Consider the following 25,580-nt stretch of genomic DNA (forward strand, 5'->3'; position numbering starts at 1 on the left):
GCCTTATTTAAATTACTCCATCGATGGCGTCCACTTTACTTTACAGCACAATCGTGCTTCTCCTCCACCCTCCAAAGAAACAAGGGGCCGCCGATTATTTTACTATGACAGCGCAATCGGGAAGTCCTTAATCTCTCCGTTCTTGCTAACTTGGCAGCACACTGGAACGCGACCAGATGGAATTCAGCACTGCCTTCTTAACAGATTCCACACATTTTAAATTGTTTCGTACACATTTTTAGCCGGCTTTTGTGTCGACAAACAGCCCTGGCGTGAGCACAGGCGTCTATCTGGGAGCTTCGGCTGCGCTGTGAACCGGGACAGAAGCGGTCAAGACATTTACAGATCCCCCCACCAAACATCTTCCCACTGTAAGTATTATTTCTAGGCTCTACTGTCGAAGAGCAATAGCTTTCAGATAACCTAATATGACTGCCCTTTGTAACTTAAGTCGGTGTTGAAACGTCGGTTATGTTGATGCATGAGAGAGCCCCAACGTCCTTTTCTGCAGTTGTTCATGAGATGATGCAGACAACTGTGGGTAGCTTTGGAAATCTGTCAAACAAAAAAGAGGGGAGTTTGGCCGGAGGCGAGAGGGGTGTAGCCTTGTTAAATCACATTGTCTGGGACTGTTAATGCGGCCTTATGTGCTGTTTACTGCTGTCAGCGTTATAAGCTCTTATTCCTCTAAAGAGGGTAATTAGCGAGGTCTTTAATTCCTCGGGAGTTCATTTACAGTGTGTGTATTTTGTTTTTATTCCCCCCCCTCCTCCCTCCTTTATTACTTTAAACGACTAGGACCAGGTCAACCCGAATGATCACAATCCAACTTCCGGGTTTGGATTTCAAAGTAAAATGCTAGTCATAAAGTCTCCATTGAGTCACTGCTTTATGCAGCTATAAACCTTATCAAGATCACAGTTTTGGCAAATTTTATTTTATTTTTTTCATTTTATCATATGGCTTTTAAACAAAGACACTTAAATAGTGCCAATAGTTCCAATTCACAACAACAACAACAACAACCATAAGGTGCTTTATATTCTAGGGAAAAGATCCTACAAATGGGAAAGATCAGACAACCCCTTGATGGACAAACACTTGGTGACAGTGGGAAGAAAAAACTCCTGTTTAACAGGACGAAACCTTTGGCAGAACCCGGGTCAGGGAGGGGGCTGTGATCAGCTGGGAGTGATAGGAAAGAGAAGAGAGCAGGACAAAAGGCTAACTATAGGGAAAGAGAGCCTGAATTTCATAATTATTCATGTTTAAAAGGTAGTTATTTTGCAAAGTGAATAAATGATTGACAAGTTAAATGTCTGTTGAAATAATAGTTGCACTGATACTATCGCATGGACATTAGTAACCTACGAGCAATTAAATGACGTTCCCCAGTGGCATTGGCCAATGTTTATGTGCTGTATCAGATCAGGTCTGTGCCAGATAAATGTTCAAAGACGGTGTGATAAGGAGCTCAGAAACTTTAAATCTAGTAAGATAATCTGGAACAGAGATTATTTTGTTTTCCTGACACTGAATGAAGAATAAATAACAACAAAAAAATGAAACAAAACAATATTAGCGAAATTTATACATTATTTTTAAAATATTGCATTCTCCTAATAATTTGGTTCATCCTTAATTGCTAGTTCCAGCCCTACATTTATCTTTGATGCTATACAACACTTTTTGACGTAGATTCTTTCACAAAGGTGTCTGTCTTCCATACAGTCTCGTTTCATGACTCACTCTTGTGCTTTTAATTTGAAAGCGGACTACAATATATGCTTTACATTATGAGTAAATCCACTGGCCTTGATATCTCAAGGTAAAAGCTTCTCATATAAGCTATTTCACACTTGATTGCAGTATTAACCTGTAATGACTCTGCATTTAAGTACAGCAATCTTCATATTGTCCTGAATAAAAAACTTGCACATTATAGTTGTGATTTCTCAGACTGTTACCTTTGACTACCAGCAGTCCATGTGAGTCATAAAGACTCCATCTAGCCTGGCTGTCATGTCCTCTGTGTCTTGCTTCTCAGTAGATCCACCAATCAAATGCTCAGGCTTGTTTTTAGGTTAGTGTCTGCCACCCGTAAGGAAGTAAATGTGATTGAAAAGGAAAGTTTGCCTTGCTGACAAAAAAGTCCCCACTTTAAGTATTGCAGTAGCTTTTCACAGCCATTCTTGATAACGCCGGCTTCCTCCAGCTGGACATGCAGAAAGTGCTAACCACTGAGAGCACAAAGACCTAAGTCAGTCTTAAATATTACAGATGTGCCCTGTATGCTTCACTGAAGTGCATCAAGTGCAGTTGGGGATCAGAGTTTAAACTAATATCAGGTTGGTCCTACCTAACAATCTCTTTGTAAGTGAGATTTTGCTTGATGATGTCTGGTCTTTCATGTCGCCTTTCCTTGTGAATATAATTGAAGCAAACAACTCTTTGTAGTCGGAGGTGGGCATAGATTAGATCGTGGCTCAAACAGTTGGCAGTTCGTCTTGTAACCGGAAGGTTGCCGGTTCGAGCCCTGGCTTGGACAGTCTCGGTCAGGATGCTGACTGAGAAATTTGACCATCTTTGTCAAATTAACTTAAAAAGGCCTGAAACTGTGCTGCTATAAACTACAACCTGTGTGTCTTCACTCTGATCTTACGACTGATAGACGTGTTCCAGCTTCGTCAGACGTGAACCTTCCAGTCAATGCTTTGTCAGATTTATTGCAGTTGATGTTAATCACTTAGCTAATGCCAGCAGCAATAATTCATGCTGAACGAGCGGGTTATTGTCCTTGCTGCTCCTCCTTCAGCGTTTGCATTCCTGTTGCATGTGTTAGTAGTACACCATGAATGACTCACATTCCAGGCAAAAATAATAGGATGTCACCTTTCTCCTTCATTGAAAGGCTGTGGTAGATTCTTCGCATTGTTAGAAAACTTCTAGGCTTAATTAAATGAATTTGCCAAGAATTCCTGAACACAAAGTTAATTTATTTGAACAAATTATCAAGTGTGCGACGAGCTGCCCCACTGCTTCCCCCTGGTCTTACCACAAGCCACGAAATGTCCAGCTTGTATTCCCTCTTCTGCCGCCTGAGTGGCCTGTAGGTGTGACAGATCGCTACGTCACCGTCTCTCCAGCTCCTGTCGTGGATCACTATCTTGCTGCGCTGGAATGTCACCGATTAGTCATCAGAGCCGCCCACTGCCATGCAGTTTGTTACAGTGAATGTTACTATAATCCAGCGCTGCAAAAGGCAGCTGTTTGATGAGGGCAGTGCCAAGAGAGTTATGACTAATATGACTGTTAGTCTTTTTTTTTAATGTATTGCCATATGACACAAATTATTTAAAAGTGATTACTAATAGTTTCTCTGTTCGGTCTTGTTTAGTGTTTAAAAGAGAGCAAGTTCCTGCCTGGGGATCTGCCTGAAGCACTGATTCGTAAGTGGGCAGCAGTTCTGATATATTTTCTGGGGTTAGCCCATTAAAGGCTTGACAATTAAGAGTAACTCTACTAATTAATTTGAAACAAATCAGCTAGAGTCATTAAAAATCTGATCAATATTTTTGCTTTTCTGTCTTTTGCTGTTTTATGTAAACTAGAGTTTATTATTTATTTCTGATATATACCTTATTAAAGGACCTTTGCAGTACTCTAACCGAGAGGAAATAACAGCGTTAATGGTAGTTTGTGTATCAGTGATATTAACAATTCACAACAACAGTTGCCTCATAGTGTTTAAAATTTCAAGGTAAAGGTCTAACAATTAAAGGATGTGGTTAAAACGCCAAAATGACCAAATAATGATATCTGTAGTGGTCTTAAAGATCCAATATCAGTCAGGCTCTACTTTTATATCAGTTAGACAATTTGTAAGTGGTAGCATTATAGTGAAAATACAGTTCACCCTAGTATTGAACCTTGAGGGAATCCATACTTTGATAGTGAGGAGAGACATTTTTCATAAGAGCTGCAGTTCAATGATCAAACATTCAGTGGTCTACAAACGGATTGCATAGTTCAGGAAAACTGCAACTACACAACAAATAAATCTTTGATCAGTCAGATATGCATGTAGTGCATTAGGAAGCGAGTTGAATCAAATGTACTGAGTGACTCCTCAGCACAGCGGTGTTAGGATGACAGTAAAGGCCCATATGTCTGCAGCAGAGGTCATCCTTTCAGATAACCCAAGACAAATCTGCTTATGGCGAGAATGTGCCGTCGCTCGGTGCTGTGTCTACACTCGGCTGAATATCGTGTCAGTGAGGCAGCACGAGAAGGCAATCGGCCTGTTTCTGTCAGGTCCTAACATAATTAGATTATCAGTATACTTTGATACTGTATGTCACAAGACGAGCCATACCCCTGATGACAATCTTTATTGTATTATACCATACTATACCAATTTGATTTGGTTTGTACCTTAGGAACATAACGCAGGGATCTGATAAGTTTTAGAGCATGTGATATAATTTTGGACTGAAGCTGAACAAATAGTTTTCATATAGCAAACGGACAGGCAAATATATCAAAGACTACAGACTGAACTCTAAAGATTATGTTTTTCTTAAAGTGAACTGACTATTCAGCCAAAGAATCTACACAATGAACAGCCAATGAACAGCCAATTGGATTTGTATTTTTCATTCATTGGTTTACTAAAATAAGAGCCTTCCAGTAAATTATAGATTTAATATAAAATGTATATAATATAAAAAAATAACTGTTTAGTTAAGCGATTTATCCTTGCAGTTACAAGACTATATAAAAGAATTGCTAAAGAGAAATTAAAGGATACATTGTTTTCACGGAGTAGCAGTAGAAACATTAAAATATCGCCTTATTTACTTCCTAAAATATTGATGATTCTGATGCTGTTTTATGCAGGATTTATGGTCCTCCGTTGGTGTCCTAATGCGATGAAGAGAGATGAATTGTGGGAGTCTGTGCAAATTATTTACATTTATATAAAACCTCTAATACTTTTAAAGGAATTCACTCGCTGATTGAACCACACTGCTTACATAGGTAAGTTTAAATGGGGGTGCCAGTCCTTTAGAACAAGAATGCAAGCATGTCTGTGTAGGTTCTCAGCCAATCAGGTCGTGGCACTCTTAAGCGCTACTAATGAAGGCAGCTGAATGTCTTTTTGGTTTATGGAGACGTTTGACCTCTCATCCAAGAAGCTTCTTCAGCTCTAAAACCGATGGGGAGTCCCAGATGTTTAATACCTAGTGGCATTGGGGAGGTGGTCCTCAGAGTCATTGACCCATCCTGTAAAGTTATTAAGAGTCACATGAGACAAGATGTGAGTCAAGGCATGGCTCATTTACCATCAGATCAAAAAGAAGTCCAGTTTCCTTAACTCCTTAAGACTGTTTTAAGGGGACATACTGCTGTGCTGCAACGACAGATGCAAGCATTATTAACCCTGTTGCACATGTTTGTACCTGACTGTTGAAATAATGCCTCATAATCTTTTTGAAATTATACTCCCTGTTCTGGGTAACCTTTACTTATATTCTGTACATCTGTATTTGGATTAAAGCTCATTTAGATTGCTTGCGATTAGTTGAAAAATTCATATTTGGGGCAACAAGGAACATCTCAGGTAAGCTTATACCTAAGCTGAGCAGCTCGCAGTGTGCGCTCGAGCCCAGCAGGCACAAGATTAATTCCATTACATAACATTTAGTCAGTCTTAAGAAGGGTGCAAGTGAAAATGAAGACTTCAGAGTAATCAGCTGCTTAAGCTTTCCAGGACTCAAAAGACATGTTATTAAATGATTAAAAGGGGCCCTTTAAGTATTCTTTAATAATCAGAAACACTTAGTTAGAGCTGCAGGAACAAGGCCGGACTGGGAGCACTGCTCGACTGGTTATTACCTGACGCACTCGCCTACAGTGTGATTAGATTAGAAAAGCAGGAAGGCGTTGTTTGCAAGCATGGCTCCCCTCTTTTCATGAGCAATTCCTCATTGCCAGTTTATCCTTCGACAAATATTGACCTGACTAAAGTTTTGCCGTCATGATGTCATCGAAAGATAAAGCGAAACTCAAGTAGCCTTGTTATGTTTGTCACCTGTTCCTGGATGGACTTTAAAACAGCTCCCTTTTCACCCACTGCACACCTTGGTATTCAAATGACATAAGCTAGCAGAAGAACATTTTTCACGGAGGGGTTGGTATTATTTTCCATGTCACTGCGGTGTCCCCTCTCTGTGATTCAACTGCTTCCGAATAAAGAATCAAAATCAGTCACACAGAACATTTTGAAGAACTGATTATGAAGAACACAAACATAGCTGAGCGGGGCTGTGTCAGCTGAGATTTCCTTTTGTAAGGTGAAAACCTTGTGATTCCAATCCAGGCTGTTTTCTTGTTTTGTTTTTTGTTTGTTTGTTTGTTTGTTTGTTTGTTTGTTTGTTTTTGCAGGCGTCCAATCCCCCGTGCAATTTCCCCTTTCCTGAATAATGTGAAAGATGACATTTTACCTTCAATGTTTCTTTCAACTCCTACCTTTTATCAGTCTGAGGAAAGCACTCACTGTTCTGCTCAAATACCTCTGGAATGCATCAGCTTACTTTTCTTATTGCGACAACGCACCAGGATCTGCAGCAGCTGTAAACAGTCGGCACCTTTTATGACAACTCTGTGAAATGTAAGTTGGCTGTAAGTGGCCAGCATGGTGGATGCATTGTCATGTAATTAGACGTGTTTTTATAGGGGAAGGATTGAAGTAATAACTCTGTCAGCACACCTACACGGATTTGTTTTACGATCCTCAGGGGAAATCAGCCTTTACTGTCACAGCTCTTTATTCTCCTGGTCTTGTGATTTGAAGTGGCCCACACATCTGCCAGGCTAAGTGGCGTTTGAAGAAACTGATAGTGTGTGTGTGTGTGTGTGTGTGTGTGTGTGTGTGTGTGTGTGTGTGTGTGTGTGTGTGTGTGTGTGTGAACTTGGTTAAGGGAACTTCCTGTTGTATTTGATAATGAACAAGTCAAAGAGGTTTTTGTAGCTCTGTGGAGAGGTTTGTTTTTTCCCTTGGAGGGTAGAAAACAGATGACCTAAGTCAGAAACTTTTTTAATAAACATTCTCAACAAGTCAAATAAATATCCATAGCTGTATGTCTCACATAAGGCTCTTTCATATCAGGCATCAATGCTTTAAAGTTTTAGGCTCCTTTAAGCTTCCAGTATGTGACACTCGACAGTCTCCAGAGATGAGTTACTGTTCTAATGTGCTTTAGACGGGCTCATTTGAACTTATACTCATCTCAAGCTTCATACTTTTATTCCAACTTATTATAAAGGAGTATATTCACTTACACTCAGTTCTAAATAAGCTTTATTTTGCATTGTCGAAGCCTTGATGTAGCCTCTCAGTTCATTCCAAAAGATGTTGTCTGCCTTTAAGACAACTTTCTTCTGATTGGTTATCCCTATCAAACAGGAGGTTTGATGAATAGGTAGGCGTGGCTTCTGTGCTCACAGAAGCATCATATGGATTTATGAAAACGGCCTTGAATGCAGTGCTCAGAGCTGTCTGAAACCTGAGCTTTTGGCTCAGGGGGATTACTTGTGCACAGACTGACCTCATTACTTTAAACTTTGTTCATGTTTAAAAAAGACATTCATCATTATAACTGTAGAGATACAAGATAGGATAAAAAAGGACAAATTAAAATAAAAGCTCAGTAGGTCCAGCTGAAGCAATATTCTCCTCCAGAAAACACTGTGCAGGTGTTTTTCCAAGGACTTCCATGGACACGGTCACTTTACCTGTTCACTGTGAATGCTTTACAATGTATAGTGTAGAAGGAGGCTTTAACATTCAGACAATTTGGCTGCTAGCATCAGTTCTAGATGAATGTCTTGTGAGCCAGTGGCCGAGGAGACGGGGAACTGAGGAGCAGAAGTGTTTTGTGAAGAGGAGAAGAAAGAGAGGATGAAATGAGTGAAGGATGGAGCAGATGGAGGGAGGAATGACGGTGGGAGTTAGGGTTAATGCCCTTTTACATTCCCAGATGAGGATTAGCAGTCACAAGTTCTGTGGCTGTTCCTGACCTGGCCTGGATTTTGAAGGCCACTGCTGCCTCCTGGATCCCTTAATATGCTCACAGAGCATTGTGGACAACCTCTCTAACTTACCCGATATACTCAGCAACAAGTATATTTATGTGTTGTTTTCCTGGTATTTTAGCTTAAAAACCATCAGTTGACAGCTATATTTGTAAACCTGTGACTGAAGGAGCAAATGCTGAAAGTCCTTTTAAGGTGCTTGGCATTATGTACAATGTCAGCTTAGTGCGCAGTGTGGCTGCAACAGATTGCTAGTAGCATTGTTGGTAGCATGATTGACATTCTGGCAGTAATAGGGCAAAACACAGCTTGCTACTTTGATGCACATAAACTAGAATTGTCGGTTTCATACAGGCTTGAGCTGTCAAGATGAGAGTAACTAATGTAACTCAAGGGACGTGAACGAACTACTATGCTCCATACCAGCTCCATACTGTATTTTGTTGGTGTTTACTAGGGAAGCCTCGCATGATTCACCTTGTCCTGCATCATAGCTCATCCTCTGACCAAAAGGAGCAGATTTAGCTCCCTTCCGCCTTCATTTGAATCAACTTTTTCCTCTTCCTCATAGACTGAATGTTTGAACAGCAGGTTGCTCACATTGCCCTGTTTTTAGTGGTTAAAAAACATAAAAGGTTTGATTCTAAAGCTTAATCCTGAATGCTCAGGTATTTATTTGATTTATTTTCTTTCAAGACAGGATAGCAGTTCATGTCAACAAATAGCTGATCCGAGGCACGTTGTATTTTTAGCTAAAGACACTATAATATAAGAATGAGGACCGCAACAATCAGAAGATCTGAGTGAGAAGCACTAGGTGATGGTGGGGAGGACGAGACCTCTGGCAGAAGCAAGCTGAGGGAGGGGCTGGTATCTGCCACAGTCAGTTGATTGGACAAAACAGTGCAACAGTAGCATGTAAATGCAACAGCAGTGAAAAGTTTTGAATGGGGAACGACTGCAGCAGCACGAGTAAGGAATGGGTTGAGTTCATGTGGTCCAGCTCCAACTATAAGATCAGTCAAAAAGGAACTGGCTGTGTCATAATATGACGGAGATGTTATGTTACGGTGCAGTTTGGACTCCCCTACTTTTGAATCTTAAGATTATTTAAACTGTTATTAAATTACAGAAACTACTGACTTGACTATATATACCTACCTCGATAGTTTTTGCAACGGCACTTTGGGACACATTCAAAGTTTTAGCAGTTTTCCGGATTTACTGATCAAGTATTGATGGACTCTTGTTTCTCTTTATTCAGCTGATTGGTTCTTGCCATAATATGATTTCTAACAGGCTGTCAGATGTGTAGCAACCTGACTTCTAGACATGTATATGGTGTTGGAATGTTTTTCAACGGTAGAAGAAGACTACTCAGATTGTTACTTCCCTATCAGCAGCATTTTTGTTATCTTTTCATATCAAACAGATGGAGCAAGAACAATGTTACACCGTGAGTCAACACAGTGTCATCAGCCCATCTAAAGATCTGTATGCGACTTGTAGGTGCAGTACAGGGTGATGACGGTTTCCACAGACACACGGCTGCAGTTCGCAGGAATACATTTATTCGTGACGTTTCAGTGCCCTTCATGTGGCAAATTATTTGCGTTGTACCTCTCCTACGCACCTGCCTTGAAAAATGTTTTTGCTTGTTTGGGATGCACAACTTGGAGCTGGAATCACAATCGGTGCAGCTTCTGAATGCTTCTTGGAATATTTATATTGGAAAAATGATTGAAAATAGTGGTTTATTCATATTTAATCAAATAGAAATATTTAATAAAAGTGAGCACAGTATATTGTTTGCCCACAAGAGGGCACTTACAACTTTATAGTCATCTCTGTAATGCACTACATTAAAAGTGGCATTTTTGTCAGTAAGCAGCACTGTAAACTGACGTTTGTGGGAAGCACTGAAACGTTGGCAGTTTTACAAGTCTGGTAAAAATAGATCGTAGCTTTTATAATTACAGGCTATTCTATTGTAGCTTGAATTGATTCATCAGTCAATAAACAATACATTTAACACTGATTGCTGTGTTTCACAGGTCCCAAAGGCGTGTGCACACGTGTCCATCATGCCGCTGTTTGGTAAATCACACAAGAGTCCCGCCGACATTGTCAAGACGTTGAAGGAAAACCTGGCCATCCTGGTCAAACAGGACAAGAAGACAGACAAGGTAGAGGAATCTATTTGATTGTGTCTGTGTGCGTCTGTGTGTGTGTGTGTGTGTGTGTGTGTGTGTGTGTGAATGGGTGTCAAGAGGCCCCAAGGGTGGGAGCGCGAAACAGCCTGCGCCTGTCATCTTCTGACGCTTCACTGTCAAGACTCTCTCACACATGCACACAGGGGATCAAAGAATCAGAGTTACAAGCCAAATTCAAGCTCACGCTCTCTTTTACTAATGATAGTTTCTACATGTTATTCCTCTAAATGATGCCTTCTTTGCCTCCATCCTTCCTCACCTGTAGTTTTCTGTTCTACAGGCCTCTGAGGAGGTGTCTAAGTGTTTGGTGTCCATGAAAGAGATCCTATATGGAAGCAATGACAAGGAGCCCCACACCGAGACTGTGGCCCAGTTGGCCCAGGAGCTGTACAACAGCGGCCTGCTGATCGCGCTGGTAGAAAACCTGCAGGTCATAGACTTTGAGGTAAGCAGAAGAAAGTATCACAGATGTGCTGCAGAAGCACACTTGTGATAAAGCTGACACAGAAACGTGATAGAAAATAAACATCCATGAGCAGAGGAAACTTAACAGCTCTTCTAGACTTTTTAAGAAATGCTGCATATTGTTGCTGTAGTTTTGCAAGATGTAGTGAAAATAATGAAATTTGATGGTGTATTTAAAAACCTTGTACAGTTTTCTTACCATTACAGGCCTCCTCTGACTCCAACTCATAAATTTAAGTTACTTTAGGTTGTAGCACTGCTTTTAAAACAACTTTTTTTCCTACTGTACACAATTAATTAATTTTTAACGTGCTAAATGTTACAGATGCTGTTATGTGGTTAGTTCAGTTTTACGTGTGTTTCCAGGGGAAGAAGGACGTGTGTCAGATCTTCAACAACATCCTCAGGAGGCAGATTGGGACGAGGAGCCCCACTGTTGAATATTTCTGCTCCCACCAGGAGGTCCTCTTCATACTGCTGAAAGGGTGAGATAAACACACAGTGCACGTGCTGTCCTCAACCTAATGGCGTCTTAACACAATAAATATGGCTTCTATGACGAGGAGGGGGTGATGCGTTACTCTCTCTCTCTTGCTGTGTTTGAAGATACGAGATGCCCCAGGTGGCGCTAAATTGTGGGATCATGCTGAGGGAGTGCATCCGCCACGAGCCGCTCGCCAAGATAGTTCTCCATTCGGAGCATTTCCACAATTTTTTCAACTACGTGGAGATGTCCACCTTCGACATTGCTTCTGACGCATTCGCCACCTTTAAGGTAACTCTTTCTTCTTCTTTTGGCTGTCAGGTCAGGTGCTAGACTAGAGCCAGACTGGACTTTGACAACAGTGTTTGGATTTGGATTTAGTAAACCAACATCCCACACAAGTGTCATTTGAATTTGATATTTTTGTTCCCCACATAGGCCTAGAAAAGGCAAATTTGTTTTCATGTTTTGTTGAGGAAAAGTCTTAACTTATGCTGATTTTTGCAGACATGTGACCGTTGACCATGTGACGCTAACTTGTCAGCTATTTTGAAGTGTGATGATTGTAATTAAAACTGGAAAGTAAACACCTCCAGGAACCTCTGGCAACATTTGGGGAATACATTTTTTTTTTCCGAGCAACTGATGGTTGTATTGGATCCAATACGGGAGACAAATTTTGGGCAGCGTGCGATTGTACAGTGTATACATACATGTGTGTATGTAAAAAGTGTTCGGTAACATTTGAATCCGTCAGCTAAGATGCATTTTTCTGTCTTTGTCCACAGGACCTCTTGACGAGACACAAAGTGCTTGTGGCCGAATTCCTCGAGCAGAACTACGAAGCTGTGAGTGCTTCGACTTACAAACACATTTGCACATCTGCAGCTCCCGAGAAGAGATTAGTCTGGGATGGTTGTTAGCCACCACACATATTAATGCACATTAGCCTTGCTATTTTGAATTTTAGCAATCGTTAACCTAAACCACACACGGAGGTCAGTCACTGAGCTCTGTTTGCAAACACTGTCCACTGCTCTGAATGACTCTGCATGAGGAAACCTTGCACGGATGCACAGCGAGATCAGGTATCAGTCACCGCAGTGCTCACTGGCCCAGTCACACACAGGCATTCACGAAGCCTTGTGATAGAGTATTGAATGAGCTGGCAGTGAAGGCAGATTAAAAAACAAAAAACGTAAATTTATAGGAAAACTGCACAGCCTCTCTAAATGTCATAACGTCTTTCGATACAAAGCTCTGCTCTGTGTCCTCAACATTTCTAGGCAGAGGAGCCCCTCTCACGAGCAGGATCCCCCCAGGGCTCTCAGCCTGTAGAAACCCACACAAAACCACCTTTTCACCCAGCATGTGTGCCGACGGCCTGTCAGGAGATGTCACTGCCGGCTCAGTAGAGTCAGTGATCAGGCTAAGCCACAAAAAACCCAGAATTTGTCATACTCATTAGATTTTAGGGCGACCATAGCTCAGGGGGTTGGGAAGCGCATCTGTAACCGGAAGGTCGCCAGTTCGATCCCCGGGCTCTCTGTCCTGATCGTTGTGTCCTTGGGCACCGCCTACTGGTTTTGGCCAGAGGGGCCGATGGCGCGATATGGCAGCCTCGCTTCTGTCAGTCTGCCCCAGGGCAACTGTGGCTACAACTGTAGCTTGCCTCCACCAGTGTATGAATGCGAGAGTGAATGAATAGTGGCATTGTAAAGTGCTTTGGGTGCCTTGAAAAGCGCTATATAAATCCAATCTGTTGTTGTTATTATTATTTTAGTGGTAAACCTATGACTGCACAAATAACACACTGTAATAACAATGTGTTGATCTACTCAAGTCAAGTGTCTAGGGTTTGGGGTTTCTTCTAATTCATCCACTTCCTCTTAGTTACATATGTTACATTTTTGCAGGTCCAGGCAGTTCTTGTCCTTTTGGATGCAGTGCAGTATTTTCATTTGCTTTAATCGATCTCATTAGATGCCTTCTGGGCTAAAAGAAAATATACTAACAAGCCAAATTACCCATGTGCAAACACAGAGTTAAACAACTTCTCCATCATATATGCATTTGTCTCAACCTAAAACACACAGGCAGATATTTCTTTAAAATAACTACATTCAGATAAGCGTTGATACTTGTCTCCAAGTTTTCCCAAGCTACAGAGTGTGCATAAACATATTCATCTAAACTACACAAGTCCTTTTCCTGTTGGAACTCTTACTTAAATATTCTGTAACTTATACAGACGCTATTGTTACATTTCAGATTTCCTTTTTTCCTACCTCACGATATCAGATATGTCCCCATAAATGATAAAGTCCTGTATAATCTAATATTTGATTCAAAAGCACCTTCATCATATTGATTGCTGATTACTTAAACATCACCCGGACAGTACGTGTTTGACCCTATGCAGCCATACATTCAAAAGCCAAGCGATAGCACTGTCTTCATCTAGGTTCAGATGTTTTAACAGCCATTTGGTGCTAATTTATGCAAACAACCAGGTTTCTTTTTAAATTTTAATTCATTTATTGAGTTTTATTTACCTTTTGCAAAGAGGTCAAACAACCATACAGACAGCAGGAAGGAAAGAGCAATTGTAAGTCTAGAATATTTATTGAGACTAGTTGTGCCATGCTCCCAGAATACATTCGGAACATTGTGTGCAAAAGATAACTCGTCCATCAACTTGTGGTATATCGGAAAGATTACGCATAGGAAGAGAATGTGGAGCTTTTCATTTAGTAAGGTCAGCTTGACACAGAAGTAGCAGAATGTAAAAAATCAAAAATCCAACATCTATTGATATTATTATTATTATTATTATTATTATTATTATTATTATTAAGTCCACAAAGAGCACAACAACCATTTTCCATCACACCAGCAGCTCCTTTAGGATCTCCAGCTAACCCAACAAGTGTGTCTTTGGACAGGTTCAGACCTACAACCTTCTTGATTCACTGTGCTGCCAAACTGTTTTGGCAATTTTGAATAATTGTTGCAACAAAATAATTGCACTGCGTGGCTTTTCAGGTTGGTAAGCACTCTCTCTAGTTTATCGCCTAAGCACTTTGCAACTTTTAAAACTAGAAGCTGCATCCACAGACACTTTTTCATTAATGGTCACACACACAGGCAATCCTACATGGATATCAGGGTTCACTTGGGTTCAGTGTCTCGCTAAAGGAAACTTAGAAGTGGAAGAGCTGGGGATCAACGAACGGCCTTTGGAAGAGTAGCCACTATAAACAAGGTCAGATTTGAACCCAGGTCTTTGCATTAGCCTTATGACATATGGGTTGCCTGCTAAACCCAGTTAGCTAAACCAGCACTCTGCACTAATGTTTTCAAAGGAAATGAGCCAGGTTAAACTTAGGAAGCAAATGGAAAGGTGTCCTAAACACAGGAGAGTGGGCATGTTAAACCAGTGATCATCCCCAGCCGGTCATGGCAGATGGCCGCCCCTCCCCGAGCCTGGTTCTGTTGGAGGTTTCTTCCTGTTTAAATGATTTTTTTTTTCTTCCCACTGTTGCCAAGTGCTTGCTCATGTGTAGTCTCTCTCGATTATTGTAGCGTCTTTACCTTACATTATAAAGTGCCTTGAGGCGACTGCTGTTGTAATTTGGCGCTGTATAAACTTTGCGTTCATATTTCCATTTGGTGGAAAAGCCCTCTATTTACAACATTTATCAGATATTGTTTGGAAAAAGTATTGTCCATATAGATATTTCCCAAAAGCTTAAAATTTGATCTCAGATTGTTGCTGCGTTTTGTTTTTTCACTGTAGGTGTTTGCAGACTATGAGAAGCTGCTGCACTCTGAGAACTACGTCACCAAGCGACAGTCTCTAAAGGTTTGTCTCCGACCTGTATTGATTTAAATTCCTACTTAGACTTCATGGGATTTTTGGGGGTTTTTTGGGGGGCGGGGTCTGCACAGCTGGCCTCTCTAATAATAATTTGTCACTTTGATCCCCCCTCCAGCTTCTGGGAGAGCTGTTATTGGACAGACATAACTTCACGGTCATGACGCGGTACATCAGCAGGACAGAGAACCTGAAGCTGATGATGAATCTGCTCCGAGACAAGAGTGCCAACATCCAGTTTGAGGCCTTCCACGTCTTCAAGGTAAACAAACAAACAAACAAAAAAACCAGCAGATGCATTTAATGAGAAATTTGGAAAGAGAGAAGATATTTCTCCCATATTGGCTCCTCTTCGTTGGCTTCCTGTTAAATTCAGAATTGGATTTAAAATCTTTCTCACATAAAATCTTGAATAATAGGGCTCATATTATCTTAAAGACCTCATAGTACCATATTAGCCTAATGGAAAACTTTGCTTTCATGTCGATGTTTTACTTGTGATTGCTACGATGTTTAAAAGCAGAGCCTTCAGCTTTTAGGGTCCTTTTCTGTAGAGCTAGCTCCCAGTTTGTTTTCGGGAGACCTCCCTCTACTTTTTAGATTAGGCTTAAAACTTTCTTTTTTGACAAATCTTGTTAGAGCTGGATCAGTTGACCCTGAATCCTCCCTTTGCTATGCTACAATAGGCCTAGACTGCTGGGAGCTTCCCATGATCCACTGAGCATTTCTTATTCACTCACCTTGTTTTACTTTCTTTATACACCACTAATATATTTAGTCTTTAGTAATTAAACTCTCTGTTCTCACCGGACATGGCAGATGACCACGCCTCCCTGAGCCTGGTTCTGCTGAAGGTTTCTTCCTTTTAGAAAGGAGTTCTTCCTTCCCACTGTCGCCAAGTGCTTGCTCATAGGGGGTCGTCGGATTGTTGGAGTTTCTTTCTAATATTGTAGGGTATTTACCTTACAATAAAAAGCACATTGAGGTGACTGGTGTTGTCAATCTGCGCTGTATAAATAAAACAAAACTGAATTGAATTTTCCTCCCGTTTTGTCCTTTTTTTGTTTCCCCAAGGTGTTTGTAGCAAACCCCAACAAGACTCAGCCCATCATCGACATCCTGCTCAAGAACCAGACCAAACTCATCGACTTCTTGAGCAACTTCCAGAAGGACCGCACGGACGACGAGCAGTTCAACGACGAGAAGACCTACCTAATCAAACAGATCAGGGATCTGAAGAAACCGGCTTCCTAGAGAAGCATTGCTGCCTGCCCTCTACTTCAACTTTTTATTAATAGGAAGACATAGAAAAAAAACACATTAACAATAATGGTTACTCTATTTGAAAAAAAAAAAATCTTTGAGACGTCATTTGTTTTTGTTTTTTTCCCTCTTTGTCAGTTCATTAAAAACTTGTGCAAGAGTAGTTCTTAATCACTGATCTTTTTTTGTATTTTTTTTTTTATCTCATCTGTAGCATGTAGTGCCACAACTCATGGTGTTGGAGGCAGCTGATTTGCCTTGTTGGGGGAGAACCAGGGGTTTAAAAAAAAGCTTCAGCCAAAATCCTCCGGGTGGATGAGCATTTTCTTTAATCTTATTAGTCTCTGCTTGCAAATGAATTTTGTAAATTTTTAAAAGCAGTGGCTGCAAACCAGAAAAATGAACAACTTTTTGTTTTCTTGGTTGATGTGTGGTGAGGATGTTGGTGTGTCTGGTTAGGACCAGGTGAAGTATATTTACAGCGTGAATATCTTAATGCATTCTTGGTCATCGGTAAAAGCAATTTTTTTTTAGCCAAATGACAATGGTAAAGCTCAGTAGGCCACAACAGTGTATTGGGGTATTCTAGCTTAAAAAATTATAGATAATAGTTAAGGGAGGAGGCGGTAAGAGCGAAAAAAAACAACAACTTTGTATTTCAAAAATTATAGTAGCAGACTGGGTAGGAAAAACTCATGAAGTTACTAATTTACAAGTAATTCTGAAATTTAAGGGGAAAAACTAAAGTAATCTGATATAATTAAGAACATTAAACGTGATTTTATTGAGACGTGAATTTACGAGGAAAAATGTGTCATATTAGGTCACATTTGAGATTAGTGGATTCTAAATTTCTATGATCTTTATTTTTCTCCCCTATGTTTACATCTATTATGGCCCTGATCAGATTTTCATTTGTGCGAGCTAAAAGTCACTGATTGTTTCTTCACTTTAAAGCTGAGGGGATTGGATTGCATACAGTCCAAAAGGCCAACGTCGCTTCAGTGTGTCACACCAACATGGAACAAGTCTCGTTGCCGGTCTAAAGGCCGAGCCCATCCGTGCTGTTCTAAATTACTCGCAGGTCTCGAAAACAAACTGATTTCAGTCACTGTTGACTAAAAACAAAAATCTTAAAAACAAGAAAAAAGAAAATGACAATTTTGATCACTGGTTCTCTTTGCTGGTGGCTAATAGCACTTTGTATGATTTTAAATAATAATAATGGTGATTCAATTTGTTTGAAGCTGATCGCTGTTTTCACACTGCTTGATGTTGTTTTTTTAATATATAGTGTCATTTCTCATGTACAGTTTCTGGTTTGAGTGCCATTGTGAGGGAGAACATGAGGAGGAGGCACTTTGCTGTGTGGATGCTGTAGAGCTGTAAAGATAGCTGTTTTTTTGGTTTCACTCCCTTTTCTGTCTGTACTGTAACGGATGTTTGACTCTGGTTTGGATCTGACGTTGTTATCAGAGGACGAGAAGATTCAGAGGTGCCTTTTTTTTGTTTGTTTTGGTGTGTTTTCCTTTCTCTGTACTCGTTTTCTTTCCTGTATTTGCAGTATCTTTTTAGGGGGAGCTTAATTATTATGTTGATGAAAATATGCTCTGATAGAACATATTTGTTGTGATTAAGCAGTGAACCTCTTAACTCACTATATCAGAGTTCCTTTTACCGTTTGACACCTTTTAAACTTTTTTTTTTTTTTTTGCTCATCACTTGCCATTGCCATAGTAAACTCGCCGGCAAACAGAACGAGGCCAAAGCCGACCAACGGCAGGATTCAGCGGTGAAACATAACTGTGAAATCAAATAAATGAATAAAAATCCACTTTTAGTTTAAAGCAGCTTCGATTTCTTTCTGTAACTTTAAATCAACTATGAACTTGGAAAAAAAAAAATGCAGAGACTAAACTTGAGAACAATGTGATTTTATTTCCCAGTAGATATCTGACAAGCATTCACAGAAATTTTAAAAACAAAGTGAAATGGAGTCATGATAAGTCTCCTAATTAGAGCCCAGACTTTCCTTAAAGGAAGAAGTAAACACGTTAAAAGCTGTTTTGCTTTTTTTTTTCCTTAAAGAAAAAGGAAAACAGTTTGTTTTTTTGGGATGACAAAAACCAATACCAGCTATGTTCACATGCCATAGGTTGTGATGGTATATTGCAATATCACACGAGATGCAAATGTAAGCCAACCAGCTTAACATCAGACTTGAACCAGTTGTTTTACAACTATGAGCAGATTTAACCATTCTTCACGATGTCCTCTAAAAGCAGCCACCTTGTTTTTTTCTGCACTTTGATGCTGTTGTACAACATTCACAACAAATTAAAACAAAAAAAAAAGAATAGATGAGAATGCATGCTTTGCGTGTGTGTGTGTAAGAAAGTGTGTGTTATTTTCCAGGTATTTTTCAGATTATGCAGTAATCACAGTTACTGCCTTTTCTGTGATTCGGACTCAAGTTACAAAAACACTTAAACCTGTGTTTACTATACCTGAACGAAAAAAAAAAGAAGAAAAGAATACAAACAAGTGTGTTCATGTAGAAAATTAAAGTTGGTAAAGTCGAGTAAATTCCTTCACGCTCCAAAACCAAACCTTTGACCGTCCTCTCTGCTCTGCAGGAACACTTTTTAAACTTTCATTCAAGCATTATCCATATCCTCAACACGCTTCACTTCAGTGCATTTGGCTTGCGTTTAAAAACAATAACATCCTTACAGTGTGAAACACATCTTTCAAACACTCTCACAGCAGCTGCCTTCAAAATAAAAGCAGTAATTTATTTCAAACCGTTCTGTACCGCGAGGACAATCCTGGACAACCAGGAGCTGCATGTGTTGTTAATCTCACACTTTTTCATTATTTAGATTTTTATAATTAGCTTTCCCCCCTCCATTTGTTTCAAAAACAAACAGATCTGCATATCACAGTTTAAATAACTATTTTAAATAAATTATTTCTTTGTGGTATCTTATAAACGCTTAAAAAAAAAAAATTGTCCATAGTTTCTGTACCTATTTTTTTAATCTTCGATGGATCTATTAATCCGCTTTTAGTGGTGTCCCTTTGAGGTCATTGCATTGCATTGATTTCAGTTTGTTTCCAACTCTCCACTCATGTAATGACCGGACTTGGAAAAGATACATATGTGTAAAATCATATGTGCCACAGATTTGATGCTCATGAAGGAAACAACATTTAGCTCTATTTATTACAGCTGTGAACGATCAAATCTGTGGCACGCAAGTTTAAAACCTGCCTCTGTGGGGGGTGTTTTTTTAGGTACGTGGATTTATCGACGGCTCACAGCAGGTGATTCGCAGGACATGCTGGTGCACAGCTTCTTGTTGCTGGGGCTCTCACTCTCAGTCTGTCTGCTGTGCTTTCCGACACAACCGTCTGCAATAAATGGCACTGTGGTTAAAACTCGAATCAGCAAAGGAAAATTGGCTGATTCATAACTCCTTTCTGTAATGTATCTGTGAAGATGGTTAAAATAAAAAAAGGCATAGGGTGCCACTTACTGGCAAGATGAAAAGCTGGCACTGAGGACACTGAAGGGCTTCTTTGCCACTGTGAGGACAGATAAATGTCAGATTCTTTAAGGACATGTTAGCCTTATCTTCAAAAAGCAAGACATCCAGAAGCTGCTGAATCAGAGATCCCCTTATGCACCAGAATAAATTAACATACATCTCCCTTTTCAACATATTTTCCGAGTCTACGTTTGCTATGTTTGCTGAAGTAATGACCCGTTTCTGCACCCTGGACTTTACTGTAGCTGCAGAAATGTCTACATTGATGGAGGTTTGATATACTCCAAACATCAAACATAAACAGTATGAAATAAAAGGGAACAAAAACAAAACAAGAAAAACATTGTGGACTCACTATGAACTTGCTGATGTTCTTTAGGGTGCCAAATCGCAGGTAGGAAATATCTCCCTTATCTTTGTCCCGGTCCTGGTCAGAGGTGTATATGTGTGTGATACCGGCTCCTCTGATCAGAGGGACACACTCATCACATGGACACTTGGTTACAAAAAGCATGGTTGGCTCATCCGGTTTGATGTCTCGTGTCCTGAAAGGAGGAGGAACACCTATCAAGCGATGATGAACACTGATTTTCTGCATTCATGTTTCCCCTCCCGCCATTTCTGACAAGTTCTGACCTGAAGGTGAGGGCATTCTGCTCTGCGTGGATAATGTATCTGTATTTACGTCTCTGGCGATCCTCCTGTTTGGCGTCCATCTGAGGGTACTCTGCGTACTGCGAACCTGCGGGGTAAGCGTTGTACCCACAGCCCACCAGGTAGAGACACCCTGTTCCGTTACAGCCAGCCTGAGATGAGGGGACAGATCAAAATACTACATTAAGAACATCAGTGTGGGTGTTAAATCTATCGGTAGCTCTGCTTTAAATGATGAAATAAAATGTTCTTAATTCCATCTGCATTATACCACGGGCTGAAAAGCAGCCCCAAATCACAACACGGCCTCGACTGTGTTTTACAGATGAGTGTGGACACTCACTGTTGTACCCGTCTCCTGACCTCTTCCACACTGAGCTCTCTCTCTCTTTGTCAAAAAACACTCACCATCTCAAACTGTCCAGAGAGAGCAGCCGCTACTGAGGAACGCGTTAGGATTTATTTGAACATTTTGGGCTCATCATCATGACATTTGTCACAACTGCATCCACCCACACTGAAAACCTCAATGCATTAATACAATCATCCATAAATGGATTTATATAATCCAATTTTGTGCAGACAAAAAAAAAGAAAAAAAAACTCCTTCTGTACGAGCCTGATGTTATTAGGTTTTGTCAGTTTGTCACCTTGTAATCTGGTGTCAAATCCTACCTGAACTGGCACACAGAATTGCCAACAGTCTACTCTTGTGATGAATTAACGAGTTAAATCAAATCAAAAGGAGAATAGTTGAGCTCACCGACTGTCCTTTGGCCCAGATCACAGTGCCCACACCCACTTTAGGATCCTCTGAAATGACAGTTATGCATGTATAAGAAGCTGGAAACAAATAGCAAACTATTGACAGGGTCATTGTTAGAAATGATCATAACCTTTACGACATCACTCAGGAAAAAGTCCTGCAGCCAAACAGCAGTTGTTATGATGCTTGTCAGGCAATATGCAATAGAATGTAGAAGAATGTAGTGTGTGTTATGAATAACCAAACACACCTGTCCTGTAGGCCAGTAGCCTGGCCTGGATCATGCAGTGACGAGCCACTTCTTGGGGCACATCTTCATGACAAGGGGGCAGTGGCACTGACGACTCTTCCCTGGTTCACAGAAGGGACACGATCAAATGAGCGTCAAGTACAAGCGCGTGGCGATGTCTGTGCTGACAAACAGATAAATTTGAGAGTTTCTAACCTGTAGAAGCCGTAGTGTTGCTGTGGCACCCCGGCAGCCACTGCAGCTAAAACTTCCACAAGCTCCCTCATGTTGTTTCTCAGGCTGGAGAAGTAAGGCTCCACGCAAAAATTCTCCAGGCCCATGTGCTTCAAAATCTCCTGATGCAGCTGGGACTTACGAACCAGGAACTGTCTGGAGAAATCCTTCAGGCATCTCATTCGTTCTCTGGAACGACACAGAATATTTCTTATAAACGGGCTGAAAATCCAGCTGTGGTCATCCAGCAGTTTCGCGACTTGAGTTTGATTCACTCAATAAATATTTCTCCTTCTCATTCTGGTTAACTTAAAGATGAAAGACGTTCTCTAATTATTTCTGCAGAATAATCTTTGCTTTGTGCCTCATCTACAGGTTTTCTTGCCCTTTGATGGCTGAAGTCTGACCAGAGGTTAAACTAGGATGCAACGGAGTTCCAGCACCTTTAAATATTAAGTAAAAAATAAAAATATATAGTGGGCGGTTTTATACATAATAACATCAAGCGAGTTTATTCTTAATATCTACCTGCCAAACCCCACACTTTAATTCTGACCAAACCTACGCCAGGAATTTAAGTGTTAGGAAAGCAATAACCGTCCTACGACTGTTCATAACCACACAGCTGAAATAATTTGGTTCTATACATTTACTCTGCTCTCATGAATCAGATACAGATTTCAGGTTTCTCTCTGCCACGTCATTCTCATATTTAAGTTAATTCTGCAGTCACTACAGTTACAAAGCAAACAATTATTTTGACTTCATTTGTTTTGATGCACTTTAGCACACTACACTGTAATATAAATAATGATGTGCACATTTATTTTATATTGTTTGACACTGATTTATGAAAACTGGACTTTTTTTCCCCTCCGTTTTCTTGAGTTAACCATCTGGTGTTCTCATCAGCTGAGATTTCTGCTTCAGGTTCAGTTTGTTTGGGGGTTTTTTGGTGCGTGTCGAGAACCTCCTTGGGTTTCCCTCTAAAATATACCAGGCAACTGAGTATAACTTATTAGAAAGAGAATTCAGCACATAGCTCAAAAGTGCTGCTGTGCAGAAACAGATACAGTAAGTATAGTAAGGTACCTGTTGAAAAGCTCCTCTGTGTTCTGCTTTGGGTTGTCATCAGTGATCCTCTCTGTGAAGTCACAATTTCTGGACGTCTCGGTGACAAACTGCGCTAGGCCGGGTGCCAGCGGCTGCAGCAGCATGCAGATGTGAGGACGGCTGTTGGACTTGAGCTTCTCTACTGCTACAGCGTCTAGTAAAGCTTCCTCTGAGATGAAGTGAGCTGGACCGCAGTAGCTGGGATTGTTCATAGAGGTGGACTTCAGAATGCTGATCTCAGGGTCCCCGGGCCAGAAAGAGATCTGACTGACTCCAGCTGGAGGAGGAGAGCAAACAGCATTTATCCATCTTAGTTAACTTTGCCCGGGAATGAGAGAACAGAGCTCCAAAGTTCAGCAAACTGCTGATGTAGTTTAATGCCGATAATGCAGTTTACAACAGTACGGCAACACCTGTGGGACATATTCAGTCATACGCTCACAGTAAATAAATATATCATTATGGTGTCAAAGTCTGTCCTGAGTTTCTAAGTGTGTTCACTTCTCAATGTGTCATTCCTCCAATCTGATCATAAAGAGGCTGCTCGCCAAGTCTTATAAAACAGGTCCACTTCAAAGTAAATGAAAGTAAATGAAAGGAGGTGCAGTACCAGAAAGGCTGCATTTATTCTGACTACAGTTAGGGTGGTGCCTCAAAGTGACAGCAATGTGGTGGGGCAGGTACTTTGGTTCATGCAATCACAATCAGTCATAATCAGTGGGGCGTACATGTCACATTGCATTTTTGATGAATTTGTGTCATAACTATGTTTATAAAGCAGGCCATTGGTCCAAGATATGTAGTTCTGCCTGATCAAGAACATCTCGTTATTTGAGAGTGTGACACAGAAACACATTCACGCTGCGTGTTGTTTTTAGGCTCCCTTAATGCCATCTACTCATTCCTGCATCATGCCTCCTTCTCCACTCACCGTTAATGATCATCTTCAGGCAAGTAGCGCAGGGTCTCCTCGAGAAGTACAGTTGACAGTCAGCCAGGCGAGCACCATGTTGGATGATGGCTGCCTGTCCAGCGTGGAGCTCAGCTCCTGAACAATGAAGTCCCACCACTTTGCTTTCCCGCACCACCACCAGACCCATCCCATGGAGCTGAAGCACAGTACAGCTACAGTTATTAATTTTACACACAAGTGCTAGTAAAGATGAATCGCTCCACAGAACTTGATGATTTTTTCCCTAGATTGCATACATCACTGTGTTTTTTATATTCAAACTAACCTGATTACCACCATCCTCCTCTGTTTGCTCCTGAGGGAATAACTCCATCCATAAACTCAGCAAGGTGAAGAGGTTTACCTTTGACAACCTGGGGCCATGACCTGAAGCAGAGACAAAGCTGAATTAAGCCATCTTGTGCACAATGCTTTCCTGAAAAGCTGCAGTAACACATGCTTGGATGAGAATATATACCATGAAGATTACTAATGTTTGCATGGTTTAAAGGCCCCACCGAAGCTAACTTGGCCTGTTGACTGAGACTTAGAAAAATATAACATTTATTTCAGATACACGCAGGTGAAGACCTATGTGTATTGATCTGAGGATGGGGATTTTGCCATATAATGTGAATAGGATAAGATGATCGGCCAAGTCTAAGATAAATATATGCAGCATTGTGTAATGTGTAAATAAAGGCTGTCAGCCGTGGCCATTTAAAGTGCCTCTCTGGTAAACTGTATCTCATGAAGCTGCGGTTTTGTGGCATGACAGAAGGGAAAAATATGAAGCTAAACTACTGGAAGAACTCTTCCTCCAGTTGGCTCACCTTGTATTTTGCTGTCAGTCTGGGTGCTGCTGTCTCTTGTTTCTCGACACGGTGTGGACCGGCCCGGATCGGCTCGGTTCCATATTTGGCTTTCTTCCATTCAATCAATCTGTCAGCTACAGAAAACGATATAATACGTCGACCCGACGTTCAGCAAGAGAAGAGCCGGATGAAGCTTTCTTTTGGTATCCTTTTTACTGTTAAGTTGGATAGTCACATGAATACTATTTTCAACCGACGCTTTCAAAATAAAAGCATAAAAAGACACCGATTTGGTAAATAAAGTTGCATCAATAAAGAAATTCACGTACAAATATGAACTTACACTTCAGAATATTTTTTTTTATAACGACTAGTTAAAGTCACGTTGAAATCCGATGAGTAACGGTAACTCTCAGCAACCGGTGACTTTTTAAGTTACAGTGTTACAGTGCTAACATTACTAGCACTAACTCGCGTATTACGGTACAATGATTCTTAATAAAACACTGTACAGCCGATAAATACTTGGACGAACGTAACTTCATGTCTTTCTACCGCAAGCAGAAACTGCCTCCCTCTTATTTAAAGGGGAAGGAGCCGTTCTTCTGTGACTTCGCTAGTGGACGGTATCTTAACAGTTCCGGATTTCTTCCGGAAATATTTTCTGACGCTGTCACATGGGCGGGGCCAATTGGTTGGCTGTCAGCACGCAACAAAGTACTAATCATTTCAACTGCTAAACATAAGCAGTTAAGCCCATACACTTTTCCGAGCCCATACACTCACGTGCAAGCACGTTGCTCTCATTCTCCACAGAGAGCAGTGGCGTATACCTGTGACATCACTAACCCTTACCTTACGTTGTCT

At 40.7% G+C, this 25,580-nt stretch overlaps 2 protein-coding genes across 3 annotated transcripts; one reads left to right on the forward strand and one right to left on the reverse strand.

Moving 5' to 3' along the window:
* On the forward strand, positions 1-18,246 carry cab39l (calcium binding protein 39-like). 2 transcript variants are annotated; one of them, XM_085398021.1, is made up of 10 exons: positions 1-371; positions 3,398-3,449; positions 10,152-10,283; positions 10,591-10,755; positions 11,142-11,260; positions 11,382-11,550; positions 12,048-12,107; positions 15,059-15,124; positions 15,255-15,398; positions 16,211-18,246. In XM_085398021.1, exons 3-10 carry the CDS (start codon positions 10,182-10,184, stop codon positions 16,388-16,390), a joined length of 1,005 nt encoding a protein of 334 aa, XP_085254147.1. In that variant the 5' UTR covers positions 1-371; positions 3,398-3,449; positions 10,152-10,181; the 3' UTR covers positions 16,391-18,246. The 2 variants fall into 2 exon arrangements, with proteins under 2 accessions (XP_085254147.1, XP_085254146.1); XM_085398020.1 differs by lacking the exon at positions 3,398-3,449 and having other exon boundaries at positions 9-371.
* Positions 18,000-25,471, reverse strand: cdadc1 (cytidine and dCMP deaminase domain containing 1). Its single transcript, XM_085398019.1, has 11 exons — positions 24,732-25,471; positions 24,185-24,285; positions 23,878-24,055; positions 22,926-23,223; positions 21,816-22,022; positions 21,621-21,721; positions 21,368-21,417; positions 20,587-20,756; positions 20,306-20,495; positions 19,939-19,987; positions 18,000-19,813 (listed from the first exon to the last, which is right to left on the reverse strand). The coding sequence occupies exons 1-11, from the start codon at positions 24,829-24,831 to the stop codon at positions 19,707-19,709; spliced, it is 1,551 nt and encodes a 516-aa protein (XP_085254145.1). The 5' UTR covers positions 24,832-25,471; the 3' UTR covers positions 18,000-19,706.
* Positions 25,472-25,580: the final 109 nt, after the last annotated feature.

The sequence above is a fragment of the Rhamphochromis longiceps genome, linkage group LG23, assembly GCF_057381845.1.
Source record: "Rhamphochromis longiceps isolate RC_006_pf linkage group LG23, R_longiceps_female_GT1.1, whole genome shotgun sequence".
Classification (NCBI taxonomy): domain Eukaryota; kingdom Metazoa; phylum Chordata; class Actinopteri; order Cichliformes; family Cichlidae; genus Rhamphochromis; species Rhamphochromis longiceps.